General features: G+C 39.2%; 2 protein-coding genes and 1 long non-coding RNA gene across 3 annotated transcripts; all 3 read right to left on the bottom strand.

The window, feature by feature from the left end:
• Window positions 1–1,817: 1,817 nt before the first annotated feature.
• On the bottom strand, window positions 1,818–2,257 carry LOC118483253. Its single transcript, XR_004870062.1, has 2 exons — window positions 2,118–2,257; window positions 1,818–2,032 (listed from the first exon to the last, which is right to left on the bottom strand). It is a non-coding gene; the product is annotated as an uncharacterized LOC118483253 (long non-coding RNA).
• A 76-nt stretch (window positions 2,258–2,333) lies between these two features.
• LOC118482777 lies at window positions 2,334–4,257 on the bottom strand. Its single transcript, XM_035978439.1, has 3 exons — window positions 3,805–4,257; window positions 2,422–3,753; window positions 2,334–2,363 (listed from the first exon to the last, which is right to left on the bottom strand). The coding sequence occupies exons 1-3, from the start codon at window positions 4,255–4,257 to the stop codon at window positions 2,334–2,336; spliced, it is 1,815 nt and encodes a 604-aa protein (XP_035834332.1).
• A 1,915-nt stretch (window positions 4,258–6,172) lies between these two features.
• LOC118483252 lies at window positions 6,173–8,781 on the bottom strand. The gene is made up of 2 exons (XM_035978842.1): window positions 6,515–8,781; window positions 6,173–6,427 (listed from the first exon to the last, which is right to left on the bottom strand). Exons 1-2 carry the CDS (start codon window positions 8,771–8,773, stop codon window positions 6,425–6,427), a joined length of 2,262 nt encoding a protein of 753 aa, XP_035834735.1. The 5' UTR covers window positions 8,774–8,781; the 3' UTR covers window positions 6,173–6,424.
• Between the last annotated feature and the right edge of the window lie 8,820 nt (window positions 8,782–17,601).

The following is a 17,601-nucleotide window of genomic DNA, read 5'->3' as shown; positions in this document are numbered from 1 at the left end:
ATGAACCTAACAGTGATTATCCCAAGTAGGTCAATGAACCTAACTGGGAGAAAATTAGTAATATGCACAATACCCCACTAGCAAATAATTCAAGATATCCACGACTTAGTCCCTGTAATTATAACTTTTGAAAATAATTTGGAGTATTGTAAAACAGTTGATAAAAAGAGAATGACTCACATTGCAGATTTAACGAGCCGTGTATAAGCCTACTGATTAGCCTTGCTTAACCTAATTTAAATAATAATGCACACACAACGGGTTAGTAACTTAATACAGCAGTTACGTCAATTCACGAGATTAAACCCTCACAATGATTAACAAGTGCAATACTTAATAATTCAATCGGATTCACAACAAATAACAGAGCATAGTCCGAATTCGAACAACACTCAGATATTCAAGTCGAAATCACGACGAATAATCAAAGTATAAGCTCAATTTGAGCAGCACTCGGACAATCGTTGGATAGTTATAATCGATCGGACGTTGAATCGTAATAGCGATCGAGTTATTACCCTGATTGCGGCAGCACTTCGTGACCCGTGTGTGTTTTAAGAGTATACAGAGTATAACTCAGTGTGTAATTCGACTTTGAACGTCGTTTGAGCAGCATAAACCGACTGCCAATGTCTGCTATTTATACTAATTTTTGGGACAGGCTTACGGACCGTAAGCCATATCCCTTACGGTCCGTAAGGGACACCTATTTATCATAGGTCGGCCACGGTTGGGACTAGCTATGCTGAATCAATGAAATCGACCAATCAGGACTAAACAACGTTTTATTTAGATAAACGTTCAACTAGGGTTTACCCCCCTTGAGTTTTAGGGGCCCTGATCCTGATTCTGACTGTTCTGAAAATTTTAGGGTTTGTGCAGAATCACTTGGGTGTCTCAATTAGGGCTTTCTTATGGGATAATTATTACCTTAATTATTAATTTTTGTGAGAGTTGTTACATCAGGAGGTCAAAAGAATTCTACGTTATCTCAAGGGTACTGTTGCGTTTGGACTTCACTACAGCCGTCCAACTCAAACAGCTTTACTTGGTTATTCTGATGCGGATTGGGCTCGTTGTTTGGAAACAAGACGCTCTACCTATGGATATTCTATTTTTCTAGGCGGTAATTTAATCTCATGGAGTGCTAAGAAGCAACCGACTGTTTCACGTTCAAGTTGTGAATCTGAATATCGCGCCATGGCGAATACTGCTGCGGAAATTGTTTGGATAACTCATCTTCTTCAGGAACTTCATGCCTTGCCTGATGCACGTCCAACCATCCTCTGTGATAATCAAAGTGCAATTTTTCTCACTCAAAACCCGGTTTCACACAAACGAGCGAAGCATATAGATCTTGACTATCATTTCTTACGGGAGTTGGTTACCGCTGGAAAACTCATAACCAAGTTCGTTCCTACCAAGCTTCAGGTGGCGGATATCTTCACTAAAAGTCTACCAAGTTCTCAATTTCATAAGTTTCGACAGATGCTACGCATTGGTCCCCCACCGTTCCGCTTGCGGGGGGATGTTAGATAATAATTTAAATATTGTGTCTTATGTTTAATTATAATTTGTAGAGGTCCTTAAGTGTAATTTTATATCCCTATATAATGGGGTTGTAACTCTCTTCTATTCAAGTCAAGAAATAATATCCATTTATTCAAAACTTAAATAAGTGAAACCGGTAGTAACTTGTTAACATGACAAGATAAACACCAACAGAGAGTATAATCAAACCAACGGTGGTATACCAAGACAACAAATCCTTAAAGAAAATGCATCCAAGCATTCCTCAAGCCACACTGAAAACCAGGTACTAATCGACCACTTGTAACCATCAACAATTTACAATCTAGTAAACTAGGAAGAGTACAAACTAATATGAGAACTAAGGACTTGGTCACCATACTCTGTGGGTGCTAATTGTGCAAATCAACTTCTTGAAGGAACATAGTTGACCATCCTGGATGACTTTGAGACTTCGAGTAGTAAAGATGCATGCCCATGAAAATCACATTAGCGTTACAGACTGTGGTTCATACTCAAGTGTTAATAATATAAGTATGTACAAAAGGACGGAATCAAAAAAGGAATACAAATAAAAATGAACTTACATCATCACTTGAAGAACAAAGAAGTTTTTCTTGATCAGGGATTCCTGAAATAAGCACGCCATTTGTTGAGATATGGCATGTCACTTGGTTTCATGTTTGGAATATCATGATCTTGAAGGAGTCTGATTATTTCTGTAGTCTCACCTAGAAACTGGGCCGCATCTTTGACACTGGCCCGCCTTTCCTTTCTCCCAGACATGTAGTGACATTTCATTATTATGATTTGTGGTAAGTTGGTGAGACAAGCTGCAATTATGTCGACGATCATTGATGATAAGCTATCAAATAGTTCCTTTTGGCTCACGGTGCCATCATCAATGTTGGTGCCGTACCTACGTATAATTGTTTCGGTTATACGGTCCATCGAGTTGAAACAAATACGCCTGTGCGTCGCATCATCACCGTCTGCATCATCATTCCAGCAGAACTCCAAGTGATTTTTAGCCTTCTCCCTGAACCATTTAACAATCTGTCCAGGTGGATCGTTTTGAGAAGCAGGGTTTTGCAACTCGTTTCCTAACCATTTTTTGGTGAATCTAATTTCTTGCCACAAAGTTCCAGCTGCATGTTGACGAATTACGTGATCATAAATAACATCCAGGCTTTTTTCCACCAATGTGACATATACTAGACCTTCCCTAACACATTCCAACAAACAATCAACTTTCTCCTTTTCGATTTCAGGTAGAGAAACCGCAATCGTTGTAAGGGTTACCACATTTAAACTCCAACAATCATCATCATCATCATTAGTCTGGTCAAATACTGCAACTCCATGAAAACCAACCGTAGAGTTTTCTCGAATGAGCTTTATTAGATAATTAGGTTGGCCTTTTGCACCCTTTTGTATCAATGGGTTCACTGATTTTGAAAAGCCTTCCAATGTTCTCTTACCAACCCACATCCCATTTTCAAAATACAAAATATATGGGTTAATATCTATGATTACATCTTGGTGAAACCTCTCATCTTCTCTCAATGAATTAAACATGGACTTCAGATAATCGAAACAATAAGAGACGCATATCACAAACACTAACGGAATCAAGGCTATTATCTTGCACAACACCACAACTCCCTCCTGAAGTTGTATACATATGCAGAGAATTAGCCTTTTGGAAGTGCGGCTATGAAATGGGAGTCTTATACTAGCTCGTTTCCAATCATTTAACTTATGAGTCCAATGAGGTTCTACTTTAAAGACCTTAAAGTGGATTGAAAAGGACGTTTTAAATTCTAAGGTTGCAAAACATCTAGAAAGTGGTACAATTGTACCAATCAGGACTCCGATAGATTGTACTATGAGAATTACTAGCATGGACCAGCCATAATCCGAACCATAGTCCTTAGCCAACATGGCTTTAATAGTCCCGGACATAGTATAAGTGTGTAAGATGGTGACTAATAGACATATTACCCCAGAAGCAGATGTTGGATGAAAGCAAGCTGTTATGAAATGGAGGCAGCTGCCACTTTCTACCATCATCCAATGGTTTCTCACATGGTTTTGTAGCTTCTCAACTGTTAATATTTCTCCTGGTGATGGTTGCATGTGTTGTGAAGCTTTCTCAAGACCATATCGGTAATCTGAGTCCAAAATCTGTTTGGATTTTAGAATCGCCAAAGATGAACATATCTATACTATCAACAAGAAAACTAACAAAACCACATAAATAAAGGGTAATACAGGATTAGGATGGGTACTTATATGTGTAGGTGAAGTAAGTTGTATGATACGGGGATCTTCTTTATGGGTTGATATGGATACAGCTCCCGTTTGCATTTGAATGCAAACATTCACAACCAAGGTGATGACTTGAACAGACAAAGCTGCGAGGTTTGATAAAAGTTCATTGCTGTCCATGGTTCCTAAAGAAAGCAATAAATTAGCCATCATGGTACACATAAAGGCCATGCTTCCGAGCTTTGCCACTTGGTCCACATAACCCGGCATGGAACCACTTAGATCCACAGGTAACTTCATTGCAACAGATATTACCGTAAGAGAAGCAGAATTAATTGTGAAATATTCAGATGGAAACGATAGCATTCTGCTACGTAAACCATGTAATAGATCAGCCACCATGAAAAGGATGCAAACCAGAGACGCTAACGCGAGGTACATCCCAATCCATAACATAGGTGCGCTTAAACGGTCTTCGAGTTCTGATCGGTATACAAACTTTAGGTATCCCAATAATGAATCCGTAATATTGTTAGGAATATTGTAGACATCAGTGAGTCTATCCACAATATTAAGATACTCATGTGTTGAGTATTGGAAGATCAGCGGAAGATCGGTCAATTGAGGAAATTGCACAACACCCAACACGGATACGCGTACTTTAAGGGGGAAATATTTTACAAGGAGCGTCAAGATACTACTTACCTGGATCATCGATCAAGGGGGAATTTGTTAATACAGAGAAGATGAATACTTGACTGAAGATCGATTGCAGTTGCATGTTCAGCATTCGACAACAACGGACAAGGGGAATTTGTTGATGCAGATTTTGTGTCCGATGCTTGTCGAATAGATTAGTTATTATTTTACGCTGAATTTGTAATAGTTAGTGAAACGGTCAAACGAACGTGTATTGACCCGCTCGTTTGAAGTGGTCAAAAGAGAGGGTTATTTGTTTGACCATGTGTGTTTGCTAGACAAATGGGTGTGGGTATAAATACCAACCATTTGTCTCATTTGCAAATTGAGAGAGAAGGGGAGCTCATTTGAGAGTTCCCTGTGAGCTTTATTGTGTGAGGGAGAGATCACCACTTGGTCTCTCCCCGAATGTATACTCCTTTGCTATTAGTTCGGTTAGCTAGTAATCGGGCCGATTTGTAATGTTTTATTACCGATTAATACACAGAAGTGTTTGTTTATCTCTCTAATCTCTCCCGTCTTGAACTAATCTCACACTAATCACAGTTTCGGTCCAGAAACACGGTCCTACACACGACGATGCAGCGCCGGTAAAACCCGGGTGGATCAGGAATCGAACTCGAGACCATTCGGCCAGGAGTCTTTCCCCCATTTCCATAACCACTGAGCGATAAGCCCAGGGTTATCATTACATAAACCTAACACAAACTTTGTGGATTTGAATTAACTGGAGATGAAAGTAGAAATGTAAAGGAAGCAAAACAAAATATGGATTTGAATTACTAAACCGGTTCAAACAGTTGGCTTTTAGCATACTGAATTTTGTGAGATTAGCCAAGAACATGACCATATTAACAAGTTTTACCAACAACCCAAGTGCAAGTCCAAAACATTTGAAACACACTAATAAGTTTTATCAACAACCCAATCAAACAGTCAGTCGAGCAGGATCCTCGAATCACTTCAACCTCGAAACCTATGAATTGTTGGTAATAACCAAAAGAATATAATAAGAGTCATTGATTTTACAAAATAAAAGATGAAAAACGAACTACCTGATGCATCTGACGCAAAGCAGTTTCAATAGAATCTCCGGATACTTTTTCAACTAGGCGGCGATCTTCGTCCAGTAGTATGGCGATATCAAGTAGGTGGATTCCAATACGAGGGTACCTTTTTCTCATTTGTATTTATGTGAGGAATTATAGGCCCATTGTTTTTTTTTCTTTTAAACAACAATCTAACCTACCTCACATAACTACAAATGAATATCCATCGAAAACACTATAATATTTATGTTTTGGAAGTGTTATGTAATTTTGGAACCCTCATTGTCTTGGCGATAGACACCATTTTACACAACTGGATACCGCTCGAGCGCTAGGACAAAGTCCTTTTTGTAGGTATGTACACATTAATATGTTTTTAAAAGTGAATAATTGCTTTGAAAATGTCACATCAGGCAAGCGATACCTCATATACATGAAACCGAATTTCACCATTGCTGTAAGTTATAACACCAACCTAAATTAGTTAATTAATAATGTGGTGATCACTTTTTAATTTTGAAGAAAACTTAAATAAGTGAAACTGGTAGTAACTTGTTAACATGATAAGATAAACACCAACAGAGAGTATAATCAAACCAACGGTGGTATACCAAGACAACAAATCCAAAAAGAAAATGCATCCAAGCATTCCTCAAGCCACACCAGATACTAATCGACCACTTGTAACCGACAACAATTTACAATCTAGTAAAACTTGGAAGAGTACAAATTAATATGAGAACTAAGGACTTGGTCACCATACTTTGTGGGTGCTAATTGTGCAAATCACTTCTTGAAGGAACATAGTTGACCGTCCTGGATGACTTTGAGACTTCGAGTAGTAAAGATGCATGCCCATGAAAATCACATTAGCGTTACTGTGGTTCATACTCAAGTGTTAATAATATAAGTATATGTACAAAAGGACGGAATCGAAAAAGGAAAACAAATAAAAATGAACTTACTTCATCACTTATATAACCACGCCATTTGTTGAGATATGGCATGTCATTTGGATTCATGCGTGGAATACGATGATCTTGAAGGAGTCTGATTATTTCTATAGTCTCACCTAGAAGCTGGGCTGCATCTTTGACACGGGTCCGCCTTTCCTTTATCGCAGACATGTAGTGACATTTCATTATTATGATTTGTGGTAAGTTGGTGAGACAAGCTGCGATTATGTCGGCGATCATTGATGATAAGCTATCAAATAGTTCCTTTTGGCTCAGCGTGGCATCATCAATGTTGGTGTTGTAGGTACACAGAATTGTTTCGGTTATACGATACATTGAGTTGCCACAAATAAGCCTGTGCATATCCCTATTCCAGATTCCCCCCTCCAAGTAATGTGTAGCGTTATCCCTGAACCATTTAACAATCTGTCCAGCTGTAGACTTTTGAAAAGCAGGGTTTTGCAACTCCTTTCCTAACCATTTATTGGTGCTAATTTCTCGCCACAAAGTTTCAGCTGCTTGTTGAGAATCATACATAAAATTGAGGTTCTTTTCCACCAATGTAACATATAATAGACCTTCCCTAACACATTCCAACAAGCAATCAACTTCCTCCTTTTCGATTTCAGGAAGAGAAACTGCAATCGCTGTAAGGGTTACCACAGGTAATCTCCAACAAGCAGCATGAAATGGTACTTCTGGTGACCAAGATGGAATATTATAAGTCTGGTCAAATCTTGCAACTCCATGAAAACCAAAAGTAGATTTTCCTTCAATGAGCTTTATTAGATCATTGGGTTGGCCTTTTGCACCCTTTTGTATCAATGCGTTCACTGATTTTGAAAAGGCTTCCATTGTTCTCTTACCAACCCTCATCCCATTTTCAAAATACAAAATATATGGGAGAATACCCAGGTTTAGAGGTCCCAAGTTCTTATCATATCTTCTCAATGAACTAAACACGGCCTTCAAATAATGGAAACAAATCACAAACACAATCGGGATCAAGGCTATTATCTTGCACAACACCACAACTCCCACCTGAAGTTGTATACAAATGTAGATAATTAGCCTTTTGGAAGTCTCGATGACTACGTTCAGTCTGCGGCTATGAAATGGGAGTCTTATACTAGCTTGTCTCCAATCATTTAACTTACGAGTCCAGTGGTGTTCTACTTTAAAGACCTTAAAGTGGATTGAAAAGGACGTTTTAAATTCTAAGGTTGCAAAACATCTAGAAAGTGGTACAATTGTACCAATCAGGACTCCGATAGATTGTACTATGAGAATTACTAGCATGGACCAGCCATAATCCGAATCATAGTCCTTAGCCAACATGGCTTTAATAGTCCCGGACATAGTGTAAGTGTGTAAGATGGTGACTAATAGACATATTACCCCAGAAGCAGATGTTGTATGAAAGCAAGCTGTTATGAAATGGAGACAGCTGCCACTTTCTACCATCATCCAATGCTTTCTAACATGGTTTTGTAGCTTCTCAACTGTTACTATTTCTCCTGGAAATGGTTGAATGTGTTTTGAAGCTCTCTCATGACCACTTTGGTATTTGGAGTCCAAAATCTGTTTGGATCTTAGAATCGCCAAAGATGAACATATATATACTATCAACAAGAAAACTAACAAAATCACATAAATAAAGGGTAATACAGGATTAGGATGGGTGCTTATATGTGTAGGTGAAGTAAGTTGTATGATACGGGGGTCTTCTTTATGGGTTGATATGGATACAGCTCCCGTTTGCATTTGAATGCAAACATTCACAACCAAGGTGATGACTTGAATAGACAAAGCTGCGAGGTTTGATAAAAGCTCATTGCTCTCCATGGTTCCTAAACAAGGCAGTAAATTGGCCATCATGGTACACATAAAGGCCATGCTTCCGAGCTTTGCCACTTGGTCCACATAACCCGGCATGGAACCAGTTAGATCCACAGGTAACTTCATTGCAATAGATATTGCAGTGAGAGAAGCAGAATTAATTGTGAAATATTTAGAGGGAACCCATAGCATTCTGCTACATAAACCATGTAATAAATCAGCCACCATGAAAAGGATGCAAACCAGAGACGCTAACGCGATGTACATCCCAATCCATAACATAGGTGCGCTGTAACGATCTTCAAGTTCTGATCGGTATATAAACTTTAGGTATCCCAACAATGAATCCGTAATATTGTTAGGAATATTGTAGACATCAGTGAGTCTATCCACAATATTAAGATACTCATGTGTTGAGTTGTAAGCCATAACTCTGGGGAAAGAAACTGATTTGATTGGATTTTGTGTTAGGAAGGACTTAACAAGGATGGATTTACAGATGGTGACTAAATAAATTACCGAAACATGTGAATCATGCATGAATAAAGATAAATTCAATTTCAACTTTAAAGCTAATAAGTATGGAATCCAATACTTCGTCCCATATTCCGGGCTACCCATGGAACTTTGTTTGCAATAACTATTGAAAGCTATCCATTTGATGCTTTCTAATGGTGGATTCCATATTAATTTCCCTTTGATATTTTCTCCAGTTATAGAATCTCTTATTCAGTAATACATTTGAAATATACCTTACTTGTAAGTTTTTACGAATCACATCAGCTTTCGAATTGCAAAGTATTGAACGTCACTTGTAAGTTTTTACACATCGCAAGCCACATATAACTGTCGTGCCTTTGGGTGAGTGTTCACGGGCTTCGGCCCTAGGTGAGGGTTTTCCCCGGTTCGGAGGCGAGTGTATCCCGATGTGGTGAATTTCGCCAGTAGCCCATTTGGAGGATTCGTTGGCTGTTCTAAAAAAAGTTGTAGCCAACTAGCCATATAGAAAACAGTTAAAAAATGCCTATGAAATGACTTTATGTAAAAAAAAAAACAGGGTCAATGTTAGACTGTTGCCATAAATAAATATGCTAATACGTTCAATATTAACGTATATTGTTGAATTAATGAGAGTACACAAATCAACTTTACGCAACTCATTTTCTCCTCAAATGTTCGTGTTTATGATTAACTTTGTTCTCTATCATCATCACTTTTATAGGACAAGTTGATACGGGAGATTCGGCCCATGAAGGAGATAAACTGGTATTCCTGTACTTTCCCTCATCCGGAGACGGAGTTCCCCACCAACTTGGGTTCATATTTGATCAAGAAAAGTGAATACCTGAAAATCACACTTAAATCACACAGTTAAATCACAATTTCAACCCTTCTGTTTAAATTTACAAAGTGTTTCGACGAAACAGTTTCACGAAACAGACTTTGTAATTTTAATCTTGACGAAACAGTTCTTGACTTTTGAAGAGTGACGAAACAGAATTTTTGTTACAAGTTTGGCGAAATAGATTTTAATTTGGGCTTGATGGTTGACGAAATAGAATTGTTTAAGGCCCAAAAATAAATTAAGGGCCCAATCAATGACGAAACAGGGATCTGCTTTTGGGCTTTATAATTGAAAGTCAACGAAACCGAGTTTTTGTTTTGGGCTCTTTTGAAAAGTAGGCCCACTTGACGAAACAGAAATTTTTTAATTTGTAACTGGCGAAACAAAGGGGCCCAAGTCTTTTGGGCTTTTGAAAATCAACGAAACACAGGCACAATTTTGGCGAAACAAGTGGTTCCTTTTTGCTCGACGAATCACAAGGAACTTTTGGGCTTTTGACGAAACAAAAATTGTTTTAAGGCCCAAATGAGGTTGACGAAACCCAACTTTTGTTTCGTCAAAAACGTTGCTGGCGAAACTGAAATTTTGTTTCGTTGAATTTCTGTTTCGTTGAAAAAGATGTCAGTGGGTTGGTAGACTTTTCAACCCTATCTCCTACTGACACAACAGTCCTGCTTTCGGCTAAGACATACTTGTTTCACCAAACAAGTATGGTTTGTATTATTTTAATTTTTTTAACACTTTCCAATACACAAACAACTTTCCAAGCAATTTTTCAAAGATCAAAAAGTGAATACTTGAAGAACACTTTGAATGTGGCAAGAACACTATGAGTTTTCCGGTTAACTTTAAACTTCCGAACACATTATTTTGCTTAAAACTTCACTAAAAACCACCTTTTAACATGTGAAAATGATAAACAACAAGGTTTTTAAAAGAACTTTTAGCAAAACAACAAGATATTTGAAGATTTGACAAGATTTTTCAAGAAAGATAAAACCTTCAAACACCCGGAAAACACCCGAAAAACACTCAGTTTTAACAAGGAGAAGAGCCAAGGCTCTGATACCACTTGTAGGTCCGGCTAGGAGGATCTAGTCGCCTAATCCTTGTGTACAAAGCAACCCGGTTGTGCGGAATCCAACCGGAAAGGCAAACCGAGATAGAACACGCAAATACACGACACACAATATTCACCGATTAACACCTCTGTATTAATACGTATGAAAGGTTCAGTTACAAGCTCAATGTTTACAGATGTATTCTATAAACTCTCAAAGTGTGTGTGTGTTCTGTGCTCTCAACAATGTGCTCTCTCCAGAGTCTACCTTTTCTTATCCACAGACTGACTATATATAGCACTACACACTACGAAACAGAACTATCTTGGCGAAACAAGACCAAACTTGACGAATCACATGTAATATTGATGAAACAGAGTTGAGGTTGACGAAACAGACTTGTTTCATCAACTATACTCTTGTTTCATCGATGTTGGGCTTGGGCCCAAGTGTGTTTCGCCAAAACTGTTAATAGCCCAAGTCATTCCTTTGATTCAGCCGATCTTGTTAGCCCATAGACCAAGTTCTTGTCTTTTGTCTTCTTGGCCCACTTGAAGATCTTGTACACGACGGAGGAAAATCGCGTCCTTGATCGAATCACGTCGCGTCGAGTCGCATCCACAATCATGTATCAACAATCGCCAAAGATGAACATATATATACTATCAACAAGAAAACTAACAAAATCACATAAATAAAGGGTAACACAGGATTAATAACAACCCAAGTGCAAGTCCAAAACATTTGAAACACACTAATAAGTTTTATCAACAACCCAATCAAACAGTCAGTCGAGCAGGATCCTCGAATCACTTCAACCTCGAAACCTATAAATTGTTGGTAATAACCAAAAGAATATAATAAGAGTCATTGATTTTTCAAAACAAAAGATGAAAAACGAACTACCTTATGCATCTGACGCAAAGCAGTTTCAATAGAATCTCAGGATACTTTTTCAACTAGGCGGCGATCTTCGTCCAGTAGTATTGCGATATCAAGTAGGTGGATTCCAATACCAGGGTACCTTTTTCTCATTTGTATTTATGTGAGGACTTATAGGCCCATTTTTTTTCTTTTAAACAACAATCTAACCTACCTCACATAACTACAAATGAATATCCATCGAAAACACTATAATATATATGTTTTGGAAGTGTTATGTAATTTTGGAACCCTCATTGTCTTGGCGATAGACACCATTTTCCACAACTGGATACCGCTCGAGCGCTAGGCCAAAGTCCTTTTTGTAGGTATGTACACATTAATATGTTTTTAAAAGTGAACAATTGCTTTGAAAACGTCACATCGGGCAAGCGATACCTCATATACATGAAACCGGATTTCACCATTGCTATAAGTTATAACACCAACCTAAATTAGTTAATTAATAATGTGGTGATCACTTTTTAATTTAGAAGAAAACTTAAATAAGTGAAACCGGTAGTAACTTGTTAACATGATAAGATAAACACCAACAGAGAGTATAATCAAACCAACGGTGGTATACCACGACAACAAATCCAAAAAGAAATGCATCCAAGCATTCCTCAAGCCACACTAGATACTAATCGACCACTTGCAAACCGACAACAATTTACAATCTAGTAAAGCAGGAAAGAGTACAAATTAATATGAGAACTAAGGACTTGGTCACCATACTTTGTGGGTGCTAATTGTGCAAATCACTTCTTGAAGGAACATAGTTGACCGTCCTGGATGACTTTGAGACTTCGAGTAGTAAAGATGCATGCCCATGAAAATCACAATAGCGTTATTGTGGTTCATACTCAAGTGTTAATAATATAAGTATGTACAAAAGGACGGAATCGAAAAAGGAAAACAAATAAAAATGAACTTACTTCATCACTTGAAGAACAAAGAAGTTTTTCTTGATCAGGGATTCCTGAAATAAGGACGCCATTTGTTGAGATATGGCATGTCACTTGGATTCATGTTTGGAATATCATGACCTTGAAGGAGTCTGATTATTTCTGTAGTCTCACCTAGAAGCTGGGCTGCATCTTTAACACTGGCCTCCCTTTCCTTTCTCGCAGACATGTAGCGACATTTCATTATTATGATTTGTGGTAAGTTGGTGAGACAAGCTGCGATTATGTCGGCGATCATTGATGATAAGCTATCAAATAGTTCCTTTTGGCTCACGGTGCCATCATCAATGTTGGTGCCGTACCTACGTATAATTGTTTCAGTTATACGGTACATCGAGTTGAAACAAATAAGCCTGTGCATTGAATCATCACCGTCTGTATCATCATTCCAGCTTAACTCCAAGTGATTTTTAGCCTTCTCACTGAACCATTTAACAATCTGTCCAGGTGGATCGTTTTGAGAAGCAGGGTTTTGCAAGTTGATTCCTAACCATCTTTTGTTGAATCTAATTTCTAGCCACAAAGTTTCAGCTGCTTGTGAAGAATTATGTGATCTTTAATAAAATTGAGGTTCTTTTCCACCAATGTAACATATAATAGACCTTCCCTAACACATCTCAACAACATATCAACTTCCACCTTTTCGATTTCAGGAAGAGAAACTGCAATCATTGCAAGGGTTACCACAGGTAATCTCCAACAATCATCATGAAATGGTACTTGTAATGGCAAAGATGGAATATTATAGTCATCAGAAATGGTACCTGTACTTTCCCTCATCCGGAGACGGAGTTCCCCACTGTTGGTGCACTTGTGTCTGTACTTTGTCTGTATTCGATCACGATGTAAACGATGTCCTTGTTAGTCATGTAAGTTTGACCAAGTCAACCATCCTCCGGTTTGACTTGGACAAACAGTTTGTATATGGTTGTACAATGTCTGTGTCGAAGGTTGGACCATCGAAGGATTGCTTCTATCCTTCGATGACCACGAAAGATATGCTTCGATGGATGATTGATGGACCTCGATAGATCATCCTTCGAGGTCCCTGTGAATCCTTCGATAGCAGTCTGATCGAAAGATGATCTTTCGATCAGTCATCCTGATCCTTCGTCCAGACTTGCTGTGTTTGGGTATAAATACCCATGCAGTGTGTTCACTTGAACTCAGATGCACAGAGACACACATAGACAGAAAGATGCGAGAGATAGAGAGCATTCTGTCAAGATAGAACACAAACACACTTTGAGAGTTTGCAAAACACATTTGTGAACATTGAGCTTGTAACCGGAACCTTTCATTCGTATTAATACAAGTGGTGTTAATCGGTGAACTTTGTGTGTTGTGTTTGTGCTTGTTTAACCCCGGTTTGCATACTAGTTTGGATTCCGCACTTGCCAGTGTCTTAGCGTAACAAGGTTAAGGTTGAACCTCATCCTCCGAGGGACCTACAAGTGGTATCAGAGCTAAGGCTCTTTACCTTGTTAAAAACCGGGTTTGTTCAAGTTCTTTGTGTGTTTGGACACTTTGTTTAGTACCCGTTTTTGGTGGGTTTCTTGCATTTTTAAACATAAAAACGTGTTCTAAACCAACCGGGTGTGTTAAAAAGCGGGTTGGGTAACTTAAAACTTGTGTTTAAGGAATTTGGTGATTTCCGGCCAATTTCCGGTGTGTTCCGGTGACCGGACTTTCTGGATAAGATTTGCCATTTTGGGCATATTTTATTTGAAGATCTGAGTTGGTAGAGAAGTACAGTCTGATCATACTCTTTTGCCGAAAGTTGACTCTACCAACCCATCACCTTTTCACCAACCTATCATATCTGTGTCAGTTGTGTCAGTAGTGATCGAAGGATATCTTTCGATATCGAACGATCATCTTTCGGTCAAGAGAGCTTCGATAGATAGTCATCTTTCGAGCAATCCTTCGAAGTTTGAAACTTATCCTTCGATCCAGGAATCTATTCGAAGGATATATATTCGAAAGATAAGGATCTTTCAAATTGTGAATCTTTCGAATTTGTGAATCTTTCGAAATCAATTGTTCGAAATTCAACAGTGATCTTTCGAACAAGTGTTGATCCTTCGAACAAGGTGTTGATCTTTCAATTCGTGTTTGTTTAAGTATAACAAGTTTCTGTTTGTTTCTGTCTTTCGAGCTTGGATCTTTCGGCTGGTCACTTATAATCCTTTAGTTGTTTTGAGTGTTATTTTCAGGAATTCAATTTATAAAACATGAATCCGAGTTGGTGGGGAACTCCGGCTCCAGACAGTGGAAAATACACCAGTACAGGTTCCACTCCCTCATGGTGGGGTACACCGGCTCCAGACAGTGGAAAGTACACGTGTACAAGTCTATCACCTTCATGGGCCGAGTCTCCGGTGTCTACATCTTCGCAAGCAAATGCCATATCGTTAAGTCAATGGGCATTAGTATCGAATCAAACTCCGAGCATGCAAAGTATCTTATTGAGCGAAAGCGAAACCGGAAGTTTGAATCGACCTCCAAAGTTGATGCACTTAAACGAATATCCAGGCTGGGTTGATAGATTCCGTACATACGTTCTTGGTCAAAACACCGAACTGTGGATACGTTTCACCACAGATTTCGATCAAGCTATAGAAGTTGTTGCTTCAGATACTGCTACGTTTGCAGATCTTCCTGAAGATCAAAAGAAAACATATGATCTGGAAAAGAAAGCATACGCCATTCTCACTCAGGCGTTGAGCAAGGATATCTACCACCAGTTTGTCAGTTTCAAGACAACTAAGAAGTTGTGGGACGGGTTGAAAAACAGAGGAGTAGGGAATGAAGCAACATGCCAATTGCGTCATGATCTTCTCAAGAAAGAATTCGACTGTTTCACGTGCATGGATAAGGAGTCTTTGGGAGACATGACAAGCCGGTTTTATCATTTGCTTACTGAGTTGAATAATTTTGGTGTAGCGACAACTCAAGCAGAAGTGGTGAAGAAGTTTGCTGATGCTTTGCCTCCCCAATGGAGCAGTTTCTTGGAAATCCTGAAGTATAACGGAGTGTTGAGAACTACAAATATCAACGACTTCGTGCAGCTTTTGGAAAACAAGGATCAGGAGGAAACATTAAAGGCGAAGAGAGTTCCATTGCCACAAAATCCAGAAATGTATTATGGAACTTCCAGTACTTCGTCTGCAAGAACCGGTCCACATGCTCCACTACAAACGGCGTTTGTCACAAGTACAGATACGTATGGCAATCCGGTGCAAGTTCCTGTTAAGCCACCTCCCACCACAGACATGTATGGAAATCCAATACAACCACCTCCTCCTCCTCCTGCTCAACAACAACGTGCATGTTATGGAGGAACATCATCTGCTGGTCAGCAATCAAAGCCAAGTACAGTACAGCTCGACACTTCAAGCTTCTCTAAAGTCAGTGTAGAAGTAGCTAAGGAACACATGGAGCTGCTTAACACTGTAGTGAGCGCGTACTGTGGGTTAATAGAAGGTCAGATTGGCAACATTAGTCTGACACAAGAAGACTATCGGCAGATTGATAAAGAAGAGATGGACTTGATGGATATCAAGTGGGCCTTTGCTAGTGCTGTGAGAAGGGCAAAGGATTGGATGGAAAGTACTGGCAGAACCAGCTTGGAAAGTAAGAGAGACACCAAGTATGGGTTCGATAAACAGGCAGTGAAGTGCTTCAACTGTGGTGAACGGGGTCACTTTAAAAGGGAATGTACAAAGCCAGCACAGCACGGGAACCAAAACCCCTTCAGAAACCAAGGCAACCAGCAGAACCAGAACAGAAACAATGAGCGTACATTGGTGCCCGTCAACAACCAAACCAACCGGGCACTTGCGGTTCAGGTGGATGAAGGTTGTGACTGGTCAATCCAGTTGGGTGGTGATGCTCCCGATGGAACAGCATGTTTTGCTCAAGTTGTGAAGGATGTAGTTCACACCAGTGGTGGAGAATCTTCCGCCAATGGTGGTGAATCTTCTGAGGATGAAGACTCTTCGGGATATAGCAGGAGTTCAGATGAAGAATCCTCAAGTTCGGGCGATGATCATGTGGGTGAGACATCAAATGCAGCAATCGATGCAGATATTGATGAACTTTTGGGGGAAGCTGCAGCAGAAACTCAGAGAAGATCTATCTTGGTGGATCAAGCTGCTTATTCTTCGTCTTCTCTCCATTCAGCCTTTATGGCTAATGTCGACGGTTCATCAAGTCAGGTATGTGTCGATGAACCCACTGTTGATAATTGTGATGAATGTGATAGATTGCGTGCTAGATGTGCTGATGTAGAGAAAAGTATGTCTGAGTTGCAAGGCAAACATGATGCTTTACAAGCTAGCTTGTTTGACTTGCAAGACAAACATACTACAGTGAATGAGAATTTGAGTGACTTGCAAAGTAAGCATGAAGCTTTGCAAGAAAAGTATGATGTGACTTTTATTCACAATCAGAAATTGACTGTGGACCTTTCCAAATGCACTGAAGCCAATATGTTTTATGAAAACCATGAAAAGGAGTTTAAGTCGGTAATTGAAAAGTTAAAGAAAGATAAAACCGAGTTAACTAAAATGGTTTCCAGAAAACAAACTGACATTAATTTGTATATATCTCGCCTTGAGACAATGCAAAAAGAGATGGCTTGTGTAAAAACGGAAAGTGAGGCAATCCAACTCAAGTTAGATAGTTATTTGAGTTCTAGCTATGTGTTGGATCACATCATTGATGTCCAAAAGGAGAAAAGGGACGTCACGTGCATAGGCTATAAGAATTGTCCACCACCAGTGAGACATAATTATGATGCCATGCCGGATGAGGAGGACAGAGTGTTCTTTGAACCATCTGTGCCTCTAGATGTGAAAGAGTTTGCAGCAGGACTCGGATACCAGAAAGAAGTATCCTCAGATTCAGACGTGTCAGCAGATACAGGTGTGTCTTCTGCTGAACTGAATCAGGATCCTC

The sequence above is a fragment of the Helianthus annuus genome, chromosome 10 (genome assembly GCF_002127325.2).
Source record: "Helianthus annuus cultivar XRQ/B chromosome 10, HanXRQr2.0-SUNRISE, whole genome shotgun sequence".
Taxonomy (NCBI): domain Eukaryota; kingdom Viridiplantae; phylum Streptophyta; class Magnoliopsida; order Asterales; family Asteraceae; genus Helianthus; species Helianthus annuus.
This window is presented reverse-complemented; position numbering and strand designations above follow the sequence as displayed.